Source organism: Rhinolophus hipposideros (genome assembly GCF_964194185.1).
Source record: "Rhinolophus hipposideros genome assembly, chromosome: 15".
Taxonomy (NCBI): Eukaryota; Metazoa; Chordata; class Mammalia; order Chiroptera; family Rhinolophidae; genus Rhinolophus; species Rhinolophus hipposideros.
The window spans coordinates 47,694,889-47,711,246 of record NC_138061.1 but is presented as its reverse complement, the minus strand read 5'-3'; the positions used below and the strand labels follow the sequence as shown (position 1 = coordinate 47,711,246).

General features: G+C 49.4%; 1 protein-coding gene across 5 annotated transcripts in view; it reads right to left on the bottom strand.

The window, feature by feature from the left end:
• TSPAN15 (tetraspanin 15) overlaps positions 1 to 16,358 on the bottom strand; it is an 85,098-nt gene that overhangs the window by 23,975 nt on the left and 44,765 nt on the right. For 4 of the 5 annotated variants that reach the window (XM_081074825.1, XM_081074823.1, XM_081074824.1 and 1 more), the window contains exons 2-3: positions 4,022 to 4,207; positions 2,682 to 2,756 (exon numbers count right to left, since the gene is read on the bottom strand). The exons of the other annotated variant lie outside the window; for it this stretch is intronic. In XM_081074825.1, the coding sequence (XP_080930951.1) occupies positions 2,682 to 2,756; positions 4,022 to 4,207 (261 nt within the window). The remainder of the gene's footprint in view (positions 1 to 2,681; positions 2,757 to 4,021; positions 4,208 to 16,358) is intronic. 5 annotated transcript variants of the gene reach the window in all.

Here is a 16,358-nt window from a genome sequence, read left to right as displayed (position 1 = left end):
ACACTACATCTGAGTTTCAAGTTTTAGTATTGCAATAAAAGTGCTTTAGGCTGGCTTTCTCAAAAGAAAACGAAAAGATATGGAAACATTCTAAGTATCCGTCGACAGATGAACAAAGAAAATGTGAATAAACATATACATGTATTTATTTATATTGTAGTTTATATATATAGCCATTGCATATATATATACATATATACGCAATAGAATACTATTTTATAGTATAACATAATATGAATATAATAATTATACATATATTAGTGTATATATATATATATATATATATATATATATATATACACAATAGACTATTATTCAGCCATTAAACCAAAGAAGAAAATCCGGCCATTTGTGACAACATGGATAGTCCTGGAAGGTATTATGCTGAGTGAAATAAGCCAGACGGAGAAAGATAAATATTGTATGGTATAATTTCTATGTGGAATCTTAAAAAATAATAATAAAAAAAAGTCAAACCCATAGAACCAGAGAGTAGAAAAATGGCTGCCAGGGTCTGGGTGTGTGGGAAATAGGGAGATTGTCAGAGAACAAACTTCCAGCCATAAGATGAACAAGTTCTGAGGATCTTTATACAGCGTGGTGACTACAGTTCATAACGCTGAATTGTATACTTAAAATTTGCTAAGAGAATCGATCTTAAGCATTCTCCCATTTAAAAAAAGGTAGGTATGTGAGGTGATGGATGTGGTTATCATTTCACAATGTGTATATCTATCAAAGCATCACACTTTACAATTGAAATATACTGCACTTTTATTTGTCAATTATGTTTCAATAAAGCGAAGGGAAAAGACTGAGCTGTCTCTGTCTTACTGTGTGCTCCCGGGCGGCCTTCTTAACCTCTCTTATCTTGAGGACTCCATCAATATGATGGGAATCTTCCCTCCTCTCTCCTTGGGCTCATCAAACAGGGAGAAAACCCCTGGATTCCAGGGCTATAAACAGGCCTGTGGTAAAGGCCCACCCGCAGGTGTGTTCCCTGCTCCCACCTGGGCCGGCATACCAGCTGCACCCATGACGGGTTGGTTTGGCAGGAGTCAGACACTGGATCATTTGAGGGATCTGCACAACCCGGTGTCTGGCATCGTGACTGCATCCTTGGGCTCACCTTCTGACAGGAGAGAATGTGGCCGTAGCCCTAATGCACCTGTCTGACCAGAAACCACGCTGTCGGGGTGGGGAGGGTGGAGGCAGGGGAATGACAGAGAGAACTGAGCTGCTGCGAACAAGCCCTGCTCCTCAAGCCCCAGCTCCAACACCAAAGCTGGGAGGAAAACAAAGACATAGGATTATGGGAGAAACGATGAAGCTCTGGGTTGGCGGTCAGCCCTGCTCACGACTAGCTTCTTGTGGGAACATAGGCAAGTCCCTTCTCTAGTCTTCAGGGCAGAGGAACTACTACCGTGTTTCCCCGAAAATAAGACCCAGCCAGACAATCAGCTCTAATGTGTCTTTTGGAGCAAACATTAATATAAGACCCGGTCTTGTTTTACTATAATATAAGACTGGATCTTTATAATATAATATAATATAACATAGTATAGTATAGTATAGTATAGTATAATATAATATAATATAATATAATATAATATAATATAATATAACACCGGGTCTTATATTAATTTTTGCTCCAAAAGATGCATTAGAGCTGATTGTCTGGCTAGGTCTAATTTTTGGGGAAACACGGTGTGTAATGAGGGTCCACTAGGGACCAGAACCATTGCAAGCTCTTCACATGCATTCTTCCATCAAGTCCTCGCCCCAAACTTTAGGAGGTAAGGAACTGTGATCCTCTGAGGAGCCTGAGGGTCGGAGAAGTTAAGTACTTGCCCAAGGTCACACAGCTAGTATGAGGCACACAGGGCCTGCAGTGGGAGGAGTGGCAGACCAGGCGGCGCTGAGAACCTTTCCAGATCAAAGGAGCCCTGATTCTGCAAACCCTCCCAGGGCCAAGACGCCAGGCATTGCCCTCTCAGCCTTTCTCTTGCCCTCACCCCTATATCCAGCACAACAATGTCCTCTTGGCACTGCCTCCAAAACATACACCAAATTCTGCCATTTCCACCCAGTCCTGCTGCCTCTACCTCATTCCAAGCCATCATCCCCTTCCTTCCTGGAGTACCACAGCCTCCCAGGAGGTCTCCCAGTGTTCCCCCTTGTCTCTTACTCTCCATTCTCCATTCAGCAGCAAGTAAAATGTTAATCAGATCACATCACTTTCCCATAAAACTCTGCAAAACTTACTCTGCCTTTAGAAAAGACTCCGAGTTCCAAAACCAGGAACTGAGAACCCACGTGACCTGTGCTGGCGGCCCTCCTCCTCCACCTACCAAACTCCCCATCACCCACAGCCTTCAGCCAAGCAGCCTCCGCTGGTCCACACACCTGTGGTTCCCTCTGCCTGGACCTCTGCTCCCTCTGCGTCTCAGCTGGTATTTTCCTTTTTCCTTATTCCATTACTGTCCTCCCCACCTCCACTCCAGCCACTCTCCCATCACCCTGTCTTGTTTCTTGTTCTCTGGTTTCCTTTTTCAGTGCCTGTCTCTCCAGCAGAATGGACTTGCCTAGCCTGCTCTCTGCACTCCCAGTTTACAGCCCAGGGCCCACACACAGGGGGGTGCTCCGTGTACTTGTGGCTGATAAATGCACCCCAGGCCCACCTGGTTCCGGAAGATCAAGGCCACCACGCCACCAATGAGCTCGATTATGAGACAAATTCCAAGGATGTACATAAACTGAAAAACAAAATTCAGATATTCACCTAGAGGGGCAGAGTAAGCATGGTCTGCTCCAAGGTCAAGTGCAATCAGGAAAATCATCTCTGCTGGAGCTCTTACTGCTCCTGGGCCTCTCGCCCCTTCCTCCTGTGAGGACACAGGATGTGGACAGACATTCCACGGGAAAGCCCGTCTCTGGAGCCAGTGGTCAGGAAGAATGATTCAGTTGTCCAAATCAGATTATTATCAAGGTTTGTCCCAGGGCTCCTCAGCGGAGTCTAGGCGGAGAAACACACACGCCTCTCCCAACCCCCACAAGGAGAGCTGGTCCTTGCTCCCGCTGACACAGAGGGGACAGAGCTGGCTTAATGGGCAGGGTGGGGCAGCATTTCCAGCTCTGTGGGCAGAGCCCCTCAGAAGTGGTTTCCCAGACCCCCTCAGTGGGTGAGGGGGTATCTTAGAGGATGCACACCCCACTGCTGCCCTTTATCACAGAACAGGAATTGTCCAAACTGATGCCAGCAACTTCCAGCCTCAGGCAGCACCAAGGCCCTGCTTATAGGGGCTTTTAAGGGCTTCCCATGCTAGGGAGACGACGAGGGCAAACACACACGTGGCTACAGAGCAAATGGATCTGCCTACCCAGTACTGTCCGCTTTGGAGAGCCATTCCTCACCCCCGAGTAAGGCAGGCCAGTGGGGCTGACCCCGCCCCCGACCTCAGCGCTGGCCCTTGGCCCAAGCAGGCCCTTCAGAGTCCTGGGACTTTGGCCAGAGTTACTAGGAAAGATTCGCCGGGACCAAGAGCTACAAGGACTCTGTCTAAGGCTGCTGGCGGCCACAGCAAAGAGAGACTGAGGACATCACTGGTCGTCCAGCTGGTTGGTGGCAGGAAACAGAGCCCAAGGGCACGGTTCCAACCCTGGACCCCACGTGGGTTTACATGAGCCAAGGACTTACCATCAACAAGTTGTTTTGGGTTTGACCTGCTCTCTTTTGAGTGTGGTTTCTCCCACTTCCAATGAGTCTGGGCCAACACAGTGTTTAAGTAAGTAAGAAGAATACTCAAATGTGCCTTTAGAGCAGAAGTGGAGGTGGCCTGGGCACTCTTGGGCCAGGGTGGACAGAAAGGCTGATCCAGAAAACCCTCTAGAAGAGCTGGTTTGAGGCAAGGACTGAAAAACCTGGGCTGCCCAAGGGCCGTGGGGTGGTCTCCTCAGCTCTCTTGGGAATACCTAGGACTCCCTTCATCCAGCAGCTGAAGGGAGCATGGGGCCGACTCACCACTTGCAGAAGGCACAGGTTGTCCCGGAGGGAAGCCAGCACGCCGACGAAGGAGACCATGAACATTATGACCCCCAGGAGGATAAGGATGATGGCTGGGGCCAGAAAGGCACTTTCCAGAGTTTTGTATTTCTGCCGCTCGACTTCTGCATAGATCCCCACCGACAGGACCAGGGCTCCGATCAGCTGCAGCAAGAAGGCAGCGAGTGAGAGAGGAGAAGGACTGGCAGTCACTTGAGTTTCCTACGGGGCTGTGGTACCTACCATTGGGGGTGCTCACCCCAGATGACTGTACATGCGGGAACCTGTTAGGGGATGAACTGTAGTCCCCTAAAGGTCACATGCTCAAGTCCTAACGCCTAGTATAGTCAGAATGTGACTATATTTGGAGATAGAGCCTTTCAAGTGGTCACTAAGTGAAAATGAAGTCTTATGGGTAGGCCGTAATCCAATACGACTGCTGTCCTTATAAGAAGAGGAGGTTAGGACACAGACACACACAAAGGGAAGACCATGTGAAGACACGGGAAGAAGATGGCCATCTAGAAACCAAAGAGGGAGAGGCCTCAGAACAAACCAACTCTGCCAATACCTTCATCTTAGGCTTCCAGCCTCCACAACTGTGACCATAAACTTCTGTTGTTTAAGCCACCCAGTCTGTGACACTTTGTTATGGCAGCCCTAGCAAACGAATACAGATCCTGTTTGGAAATGCTGTTCTAGAGAAAAATAGTGGTGACTCAGGGGACATGCGACTGGCGAGAGGGTCAGAGCACGCGAGCCTTTGCACAGGCTGTTCCCACTGCCTGCGATGCTGTTCCCCCTGACAACCTCACTGCTCACTCCCTCATCTTCCTGCCTTTCCTTCATTGGCACTCGCACAGCGTGGCCTTTCAGGACCATCTTACTTAAAAGTAGAAAGTCCCTCCACCGAACTCCTGATCCCATTTCCCCGTTTTATTTTCCTTCTTTGCACTTACCAGCATTTGACACATGACTTTTTTTCCTTTCATTTTTTTTAATTGTTTGTCTTCTCCCCAAGAATCTAAGCTCCACGCCAGGAGGGATTTTTCCACTGTTTCAGGCATCCCCACGACCCAGACCAGTCCTGACGTTTAAGGAGTACAATCGGCCTTTACAATCAATGTCTGTTAAATGGATGCGAGCCGGGCTTCCTAGCAGACCCACATGGGTTTGAGTCCAATGCTGTCCACTCAGTCTCCTGCCTGTGCAAGGATTCTTTCTGGGGCACACATTCCCAAGGGCAGGGACAAATCATTAGCTGTGCTGGCCTTCCCCATTGAGCGTAGGGCAATGCGGGAGAGGAACCAAAGCCATGCTGCTGTCAGCTAAGGCCCAACTAAAGGAAGTGAGGGGTAATGCAGAGAAGATGCTGGCAAGGTATTCTCATGAGCATGAGAATAGCTCCCCTTGAATTAATATCCGGAACAGTGAGGAGGCTGCTCCAGCATTTACTCACAGGTCTACCTTAAATGGGCTGCTCGAGTCCTCCAGTCAGATCCCCTTGACTTCCTTCTCAAGGGCATCAAGACTGTCCTGGGGAAAGGGAAGGGCTTGCTTCCCGAGCTTTGACAAATGGCGAAAATGCCCAAAGACAAACCAACCGAGCTTACTTAGAAACACCGGATAACAGAGGATTACTGGGAAGCCATCGCCCTCATCCTCAGGTCCAGCAGTCCTCTGTATTTCACAGCTAAGTGCCAGTCCCTTGGTTTGCAAAGATAATCCAGGTTTACTGAGAACCACTCCTTCCAGTCTCAAATGGATGCCTTTTCAACACGCTGGGCCAGGAGGTTCTGAAGGCATTGAGAAATGCAACCGTGAGCCACTTGTTAATAAGTTGGCCATATTCAGCAAACCCATGCGTGAAATGATGTCATTAAAATCACCCACATGGGTAAATTTTAAAATTTATAAGGCAGGACACACACACACACACACACACACACACACACACACACACGGATCCCCCCCACACACACACACAGGAAAATGGTGATCACAGTAAATAAAATCTATCTTTGATAGATAAACCAGAGGCTGTCTGGTCAGTTCACGCTCCAAAACCCAGAACATGGTGAAATCATTGTTCAAGGCTGGCCAAAGCCCCATGGGAAAAAGGGCAAGCAGATTTGAAAAGCAAAATCCACCCCTTCTGAATGACTGCACTTGTAAGGAATCACTCACTCATCCCTAACCCTGAGCCAGACCTCAGAGCCCACAGATTCCTCCACCCCAAAGCTGAGGATAACAGTTAAAGAGGAACCTCACAAAGAAGTGAAGTCTTCAGAGCCCAGGAAGAGAGTGAATTCAATATGCAAGGACACAGTGTACCTGAGAGCTACAGAGGTGGGGGCTCATCTTCCATCCTCATGAAAAGTGTAATTCTCATGCTGTCACTGAACTAACAAGAGAACATCTTAATAGTTGCAGAATGGATTCATGTACTTTTGCGAGTTCTATGTTTCCTGTTGTAAAAAAGTTATCCTCGAGTAGGATGGACATGGGCCCTAGCCTGTCCTCTTCCCTCGTTCCCTATGAGGCTATGCTTCTGGGGTAAGGTACCCTGCTTTGGAGATCATCTCCAAAACACCAGAGCTGTCACTAGCCCCAATTCTGAGCAGAATTGACCCCAGCCCTCTCCATAATGGTTGGTCGTCAGTAGCTTCTTCTATTTTTACAAGCTTCCCAGAGCCCCAGGGCCCACTCCAGAACAGCCTTGCTAGAAGGAAACAAAACTTCCTTTGGTCTGATCTCCCTCCTGTTGCAAAGCATCACATTTTCCTTGCTAGCCAGGCTTGTGACATTTCCAGACCACTAAAGCCATAGGAAAAGCTACCACAGCAAATGCAAACCCAAGCCTCCTGCCCCCGCCCCCAACTCCGTGTACCCAGCTGTCACAGGCCCATTTCTCCTGGTCCAGCCAGAGGTGCTGTCCCCCAACCCCTCACCCTTTGAGTAGTCTGGCAGTGTCCCCGAGGTCACTCCTCACACAGCGCAGGCTGATCTGGGCTCCTTATTCAACTGTTTCAGGGGCAGTGGGCAAGGGGAGAGGCCAGCATAACCCTTTCCTGGAACTTCGAGATTTCCAAATGATATTTACATCTCCGATGACATCAGTTTATGTTTCCATCTGAATATAAAATTAATTGTCAATGCCAGCGTGCAATCCCACCCACTCTTCTCTGCTAATTATAGCCTTTCATTCCAGCTCCAGTGCCGGAAGCAAATGGCCTATTTGTCAAGCAGGACAGCTTCAGCTAAACAAGGCTGGGGGCAGGGGGGACACAGTCATGCCCATCTGGGGCCAAATTGCGAAAGAACATGCTGCTGGCAGTCCGCAGGCCAGGCCCAATGTCCCAGGCTTTGCAAGCCACATGGCATCCTCAACAAGAGCCCTGTCACCCAGTGTGAAAGGGGCCTGAAAGTCCCCTCTGAGCCCTGCAGCCTGGGACTCAGCTTCCTCCTGTGTAGGGAGAGGCCCAGTTCCATGTAGCAGCTGGGAAGCAAGAGGCCCCGTGAGACATTCTAGCACCTGTGTCTCCTCCTTCAGGAAGCATCTGGTCACCGGTCCCCTCCCCAGACTGGCTCACCCCTAGTTGGGGCAAGTCTGCACTTAGAGGGGAAGTGCGAGGCTCATTTTCACCCAAAAGGTACAAACCAGGCACCTACTGTGTTCCAGGCCCTGAGGTCACAAGGGGTCACAAAAGTAGATATGGGGTAAGACTAGGGGAGGGGAAATTGAAAGAGGCTGGAAATGACCTCTACAGTCCTACGGATGGAATTCAGGGGGTCTTTCCAGGGGGAATGGAGAAAAAAGGCATCTTTGGTTAACCTCCCACTGAAATGTTCCTGGTGCAAAAAAGGTGAAGAGCACATGGTCTGTGGGAAGCAAGCTGCAATCCCTACCATAGAGAGGTAAAGAGGGCTCTGGGAATTTGAAGGAAAGTGAGGGGGAGAAAGGTACTGTCAGAAAATCAGGATGGGCTTCCTGGAGGAGCCCGCGTTTCCCGGTAGGCCCCAAGCACTGTTCCGTTCTGGAACTACCTCATGGGGCCCTGAGGCTCCTGGGCTCTGTGTTGGGCCAAACAAAGCACTTTTCTGAGTTTCTAGTTTGAAGGCATGTGGGAAGTAGCTAAAGTCCAAGGCCTGAGAAATTTTGAAAAAGATGGGAGCTAGCAGGACCCTGCATCTGGCTGAAAAGCCCTGGACTTCGCGTCCATCAGCCCTTCTGCCCCAGGACAATCCTGCCTGGCCCTGGGCTGAGCCTACCCTGCAGACTTGAGTCCTCCTCAGCCTGCTCTGTACCAGCTTCTCTTCCGTCCAGATCACGGCTGGAAGGAGCAGTAGAGGTGAGAGAAGAGGTAGGAGTGGGCATTCTCGGCCTCCCTTTATTAGCTCAGTGCCCTTGGCCATGCCACTTGCCCTCTCCGAACCTCATTTTCACCTGTAATACAGTAAAGGCTGCTGCCATTTACAGAGTGCTTATGTGGCACTAGAATCCTGCAAAGTGCTAGACCTGCGTCATCTCCCTGAACCTTCAGTTCCTCACACATCAGTCTCATTTCACAGACCAGGCTCAGCGAGGCTAAGTGACACAGAACACAGGAGAGGCAGCGTCAGGATCCATGACCAAACCCTGTCTGTCTGGCCTGCCACTGAGGCTTCCAGACAGGCTTTTCACGAAGACCTGGGAGAGGACTGGTCTGAAATGTCTGCAAAATGCAAAGGTGCCAGCAGCAGAGCAGCACCGCCAACACAACACTCTACGACTGTTCGGTAACGTTCAATATGGTAACAACGAGCCACGTGTGATGAGCAAGCTCCTAAAAGAGCCTCATGTCCCCGAGGAACAGAATTTTTTATCTTCTTTTAATGAATTTAAATGTGACCACACGTAGCCAGTGCCCACCACACTGGACAGCACAGCTCTAGGATACTCTCACTGATGCTGTCCCTTACCACGCTCTCATGGTCCCTTTCTGAAAGTAGACACCACCCTTGTTCACAAATCATGTGCCCTCATCATTTGCCACTAGGTGGAGAAGGTACAATTAATATTAACTGACTTCATTCAGGAGAAAACAGTCTCTTCTCCCACTTCCCCCCCCCCCCGAAAACTCAGTTCCTGTTGTCCCACCCCTCTTGCCCCTAAGAAAAGCAGGAAAGCCCAGCTCCAGAAGGCCCTGGCACTGCTCCCACCGGAAACTGGTACAGGGCCCATCTGTCTCCCCTTGACAGCTCCAGATCCACCTACAGGGCAGTGTTCTAAGCCGTGGGGCCCTAGAGCCTGGTGCCATCAACCTGGCCCCAGTCCTAACTCCAGGCAGCCTGTGCTTGGGGCACGGGGCTCCTTCCAACCCCGAATCAAAGCCAGGCCTTGGGAAAGCAGCAGAGGCTGCCTCCTACTGACAGCAAAGGAACTGGTCCCTGGTCTTTGTCACTGGTACTTGGCTTTCAACTCTGCCTTGACCCTGGACTTCTTTTTTAAAAACTGAAGATCCAGTGCAGAGAACTTGGTTCATTGCAATCCGTGGTCCACGACATTCTCTGAGCCAGCCTGCTTCGGTTTGTAAGGTACTAGGCACCTTTTGTTAACCAGTCCTTCTGTCCCCACTGATCTGCTGTGACCCTGCTGTCATACACGACGGTTCCACATATACCCAGGTCTGTTTCTGGCTCCTTTTCTCTTCTGTGGGTCAATCTACCCCTAAACAAACCTCCCTTCCAGAGCGTCTATGGCTCTAGAACACTTCTGGCATCTGGGAGGCCAAGTCCCGCCTTCCTGAAGTCTTCGGAAGTGTCTGGATAACCTTGGACCTTGACTCTTCCATATTCATTTTACAACCATCTCATCAAGGTCCATGAAAAAAACCTGCTGGTGCTTGACTGGAACCGCATGGAATCCACAGATCCCCTGGGGCAGAACTGACATCTTCGTCAGGTTTTCCTGCCCCCGAGCACGGTTTATTCCTTCTTTATTCATGTCTTCATTACTACACCTTCTCTGATAACAGTGCTCGCTCCACTTCCCACAAGCTTTTCCGTGGCTGTCTAGGCAGAGCTGGGGCTGAAAGCAGTTCCCAGGCCAGCCTGAGCAGGCCCTCCAGGGGTGGAAAACACGGCCTTAGGAAAACAAATCTAAGAAGCAAAGTGGGCACACCAGTCTGTTTCGTTACCCTTCTCTCACCAACGGTGAAGAAACTTGATGTAAAAGACTCCCACGTGTTGTCTGTTCTCTACATTGTGAAGTTTCTCAGAGGTCTATCTTGTCACTTTCTCTGTCATCCTAAATGCTCTTCCATATTCCTATGGCAAAATGAAAAATAAAAAGACTCCCCCCCACACAGCACATTCCAGGCTGTGAAAGAGCTAAGCTGGGAGCTCTGCAAGCCCCAGCTGTTCAACTCAGCCAGGGCATGGTGGACTTTCTAATCGAGAACTACGACAAACATACAAAGCCCCGGGGGAAAGAGCTGACCAAGCCCGGACTCTCCTTGGGAAGTTTGGGGGCAGGCAGATGGGAAGTGGTGTAATAAATAACTGATAAGGATGTTCTGAGACAAGAGGCAGAGCAGTCACTTCCTCCTGGAAAATCAGAGACAGCCCATTGGAGTTGAGCCTGGCCAGATGCGCAGTTAGTCTCCAACCACTGGACCCTCCATCCGCAGAGGGACTGGCCCAATACATCTGGTGGAAAAATGAATCTGAGACATGATGTTGCTTCAGGTGCCTATAAGCCCAAAGAAGAAACTCTGGTAATCCCATTCCACAACAGAGCCTTCCAGGGTTGAAGGATAAGAGTGTCTCATGGTTAATCTAAAAACCATGGAAATAGCCAAGGGAAAAAGAGAATCAAAAGCAAATCACCTCTATCTCCCTTTCTGGATCTCTCTCTCTCTCTGTCTGTCTCTCTCTCTTTCTCCCTCTCTCCCTCTCTCTATCCACCTTCCATATATCCAAACCAAGAGTCAGAATCTGCCTCCCAGGGCTGTGTTCCCATGGTGTCAGGATGATTATTTTCCCAGATCTCAACCCTAGGTGGGACCCAAGCCACCCCTCACGCCAGGCTCACTCATTAGCTAGAGGTCAATCGGAACAGTGCTCCCCAGAATGTACCCAGGATGTGTGTCTCTGGCTGTGGGGACCTCCTGCTCAGGGCACTGCAGGCAGTGCTCTAGGCTTAGGGTTGGAGCTCTAGCTGAGAGGCTAGGAATAGGGAATTGCAGACGAGGATTCTGGGGTATGGGTTTGGGGACCCTAGGGATGAAGAGCTGTTCAGGGAGGGGGTGGGGGTACTTTCTGCTGTGGTACACTCAGGAGAACACCCTGTGCCAAACCACTGCTGGTCACCCCTCTCCCTTCTTCCTCTGGCCCAGCTGCTAAGGCTCCACCACTCATGGGTGCAGGCCACTGGTAAGAGTGGGTAAGATGGCCCAGGTTTCCCCTACTCAGACCTTTTAAAAGGAGACACAGGCTCACAGAGGTGACAAAGGTGCTTTGTCCTAGAAAACGGCTTCCGTTTCAGGTCCCATCAGCCTTTCCTAGCCCACACCAGGAATGAGACCAGGTACCCTCACCCTCGGTCCCCGCCTGACCTGGGGTCTTTCACAGGGATAGCATGGGAGCTACTCCACAAGACCCAAAGTGAGGACAAGAGGAATTTCAGGGAATGGGGGAGGCCGGTGGGGTCCCCAGTGATCTTACCTCTCCCTGGCCCTCAGGGCTGTTGAGAGGGAAAGCCACAATAAAGAAGGGAGCCACCAGAAAGGGAGTGGGCAGTGGGGGAGTGGGCACAGGGGGAGGAAAGGAAGAGAGGAAGGCAATTCCAGCAGCAGGTACTGAAGGCAGTGAGGCCTCCCAGCCAGGACTGCCATTGCCCAGGGGACACCTGGCTGAGTCGGGCATAAATTAAGGGCTGTCTCTATACAATGTTGGCAATGATAGGGCTTACTAACTGTCTCACGCTGCTTGTTTTTAATGCTAGATGTAGTTTTATATCTAAGAAAAAAATGAATCAAATTACTTTATAGATCGATAGATCGATAGATAGATAGATAGATAGATAGCCTATCTCTCTATCTATATATATACTGGCATATGACCCTTGGTTCATTCTGCCCCCTTTGCACAGAATCCCACATCTGAGCTCTTTGCCCCTAAACCAGGGTTGGAAGGCAATCGGATCACAAGTGAGAGTGGCTGGCACGTGCAGGGCCTTAAAGAGTATAAACTGGCCCACTCCAAGGGCTCACAACTCCACAGAGGTCAAAGGGAAAAGGGAAAAAGTAGGCTGCATCATATATTGGAAGGAGCACTGAATAGGGGCGTGGGAGCCCTGGATTTTAATCCCAGCTCTGTCACTAGGTCCCATGTGACCTTGGGCAAGTCCCTTCCCCTCTCTGGACCTCAGTTGCCCTACTCCAAAAGGGAGGCAGGTGGCCGTGACAATGCCTAGAGTCCCTTCACAGCTTCACGGAAAATCATGCCCCTCTAGATAGCCTTTCCTAGAACCCCGGCCATCAGCAGACTATGAGTGTTCCAGTGTCCCTTCTCTTCTCCGTTCTCCATGGGTCCACCCCTGCTTTCCCACCTGGTCCAGGGATATCGCACTTCTACATGAAAAAGACCCCACAGGAGAAGAGATGTCCTTCCCAGCACACACCTCCAGCACTGCCTCCCAAGCAGCCGTGGAAAGGAGACCAACAGTTTTCTTTTTTACATAATAAAGCCAAAAGGAACTAATAACCATCCTCCAAAGCTTAGCTGAAAGCTGTCCTCCCCCAGGAAGCCTTCCCGGACCACCTTGGCTATAAGGATCTCTCTCCATGTCTGATCACGTATGAAATCAACAATGGGAAGCTCTCGCTGATACTGATATTTATAGCACTAAGTACGCCCATTGAACAAACAATTCCAGGTATTTCTTACTTACTGCCTGCAGGGCATGGTGGCAGGACCCAGCAACACACAAACCGTCTTTGACCTCAACAACTTCAGTCTGCACATGCCAAATGCATTAATCCCAGAAGTTCACAGGAAGTTTAGTGGCTCAGCTCCCAGACACTCTCCCAACGGAAGCCACATGGAAAGTGGTTAGGGCCCAGGCCAGTTGACAGTAGCCTAATGAACCACAGTGCCCCCGAAGCGAGATGCCCTGGAAAAGTTCCTGGCACCCCACAGGTGCCCAATAAACGTTACTTCTTTTTCCCCAGTAAAGATGTAGTACTCATGTCACACTGACTTAAATCAGATGCCACAAACCATTTCCCCTTTAGAGGCACTTTGGTCCAAGGATAATTCAGGCAAAGGGGAGTCCCTATTCTGAATTCCAAGGGAGCACTCACTGATCCAACATACCCTTATTAAGTGTCTATTACGTACCAGGCACTGGGAATAAAAAGGTAAGACCTAATTCCTCCCCTCAAGGAACTCAGTCTGGTGAGACATACTTGCATAGCAACAGATGCAGCAGAGATGGGAGAACACTGGGGTGGAGGTAGCTGAGTGTGCAAAGGGGCCAGAGAAGAGGAGATGCTAAATCATGGGCAAGGCCAGTAAAACCAAGGAGGCTTCCTGGAGGAGGTGATGTTTGAACTGAGTCCATTTAATGCATGTAATGGACAAGCAAAAATTTCTAAAGTGGACAGGTTTCAGATGCCCATGAAGGAGCCTCAGTGATAGCAGGTCAACGTACCTGGAGCCAAGGATGGTGGATGGGAGAGGGGAGAAGGCCAGGGAAGCTTACAGAAACCAGACCACCAAAGTCAGGTCTCTCAGGTTAAACCAAACACTTCATGCATTCATTTAACATCCCTTTGCTGAGAGGTTATTTAAGGCAGTTGTTCTCAAAGTGTTTAGTCTCAGGACTCCTTTTCACTCTTAAAACATTTTGAGGACAATAGAACTTTTGTTTTTATGGATTATAGCTATCCATTATTTACTATACGAGAAATTAAAACAGACATTTTAAATATTTAACTCATTTAGAAATGACAATAAATTGACACGTTAACATAAATAGCATATTTTTTTACTTGAAAAATTCCAAAAACAAAAAAAAAAACCCAACAACTTGAGTGAGAAGAGTGGCATGGGCTTTCTATTTTTGCAAAAGCTAATGTCTGGCTTATGAGAGGACAGCTGGATTCCCATAGCTGTTTCTCAGTCTGCTGCCACATCACCACCATGTGCCCCTAAAATCCTCCACCGTACACCCTTGAGAGAACAAGAGTGGGAAAGGCAGGTAACATCTGAGTACTATTATGAAAATGCTTCTGACTTCATGGATGTCCCCACCGAAGGAGCCCTGAAGCATACTCTGAGAAAGGGGGTGGGGAACATAGCCGGAGCCTCGAACCAAACACAAGAGTTCCAGCTTTGGTGGAGTTCACATTCCAGTTGGGCAGAGACAAACAAGAAAAATATACCGTATGTCACGGGTGTAAGTGTCACAGAGAAAAACAAAACAAAACAGGAAAGGAAGCCAGGGAGGCTGGGGGATAAAGCAGTCATTTTTAATCACAGACGTGAATCAGGGGAGGGCTCTCTACCATCTGTGTGGACATGTGGACAAACGTCCAAGCAGTCACATGACCTTGCAACATGCCCATGAGTTCAAGGAAAGCTGCAGCACGATGGAGGAGTGAGTGAGGTGAGAGGGCAGGGCAGAGCAGGGCAGACGTGCTGGAGTCTTTTAAGCCTTTGCAAGGAATCTGACTTTTGCTCTGAGTGGGTAGGAGGCACGACAAGTTTACAGAGCAGTGATCTAATCTCATTTTGATTTTTAAATGAGTTACTCAGACTGCTATGCTGAGAAGGAACAGACTAGGGCATGGAGGCCAGAGGGAGAGCAGTCGGGAATCTACTGCAGTGACCCAGAGGCGAGGTGACAATGGCCTGGGCCAGGACGGGCATGGGAAGGTGGTGCGATGTGGGCAGACTCAATATTTTTTGAAACTGGAATAGGGAAATCACTGAAATAACGCAAGCAGAGGAGCCACACATTCAGATTTGCTTTCAAACGTTCTTTCACCAGAGTTTTCCCACAGCCCCAATGTTACCCCACAGCGTACACATTCGTTATCATGGGGTCACATTTACAATGGAGAAGGCTGGCGGCCGAGCTTGACGTGGCTGGCAGTGGGGTGGCCAGACATCATGTGTCTCCTAACGTGGTACCTTGTACCTCCCGCAGCGTCCCCTGTGCAGCACTCATGCAGAAAATGTGTGACCTGAATGTAATTGCAAGGAGACCCAGAGGAAATCCAGAACGCTGATGTGTGGCTGATTAACGGGCCTGGAGACTTCAAGCGAATCAAAAGCAGTGAGGATCGTCCACGAATATACTGGGGGAGATTAAGGAGACACGTCACGGCCAAAACAAGGTGTGAACCTTGAGTGCATCCTGGATTGGGTAAAATATTCCACAAACAACATTTGGAAAACAACTGGGGAAATTTGGATACGGACTGCATAGATGATGCTTTATTTAACGGTGATGATGTTTTCAGGACATTGGCAGTAAGTGGAAGAATGGCCTTTTTGGAAAGTTGAATGCTGGGGTATTTACGGGTAAGGTCACAATGACTGCAGTTTCCTTTCAACTGGGTTGGCCAAAAAGAAATGTATTTATTGGTGGGGGGGGGAAGAAAAGAAAGAGAGAGAGAGATTAAGACAAGATGTTAACAAGTGGTAACTCAAAGGCATTCAAGTGTTCTTTGAATTCTTCTTTCAACTTTTCTATGAGTTTGAAACAAACAAACAAAATAGTTCATTTCCACTAAGTGCAGCTAGACTAGAAACTACTGTTTTAGTGCTCTCCATCTTGCGTGAAAGAAGGGGTCTCTCCCGTCCCCTCCCCCTGCCCCCAAACGTGGGAACCAAGGGACAAAGAAGCTCTGCCCCACATATGCCTGGAAACAGTGACTTCCCCAAAGCCTCCTGCACACTGGTTGTTTACAAATACAGCATCTATGATCAGAGCATGTTGGGTGTGCCCAGACAGGCTGCGGGCAGCCGGCCCTGGGTCTCCTAGCTCTTTAGAGCACCTCCCCCAGTGCCTGGCACAGGGCCCAGCGTGTGCAGCTGGTGATTAAGGGTGGGCACTCAGGGAGTTCTGGGTCTGGCACCCAGCCATGAAGTAGCTCTCCTTCCAATGGGAAGGGGGCTTGAGCAGGGAACCCCGCAGGTCAACACCGCTTTCCAGGCCCAGCAAGCCTTTCCCTCCCACTTTCTGAATTTCCCTGGCAAGAAGCGGGCAAAGGCCCCCCAGCAGATCTTGGTAGATCAAGCAAGAAACACATGGCCATCTTCC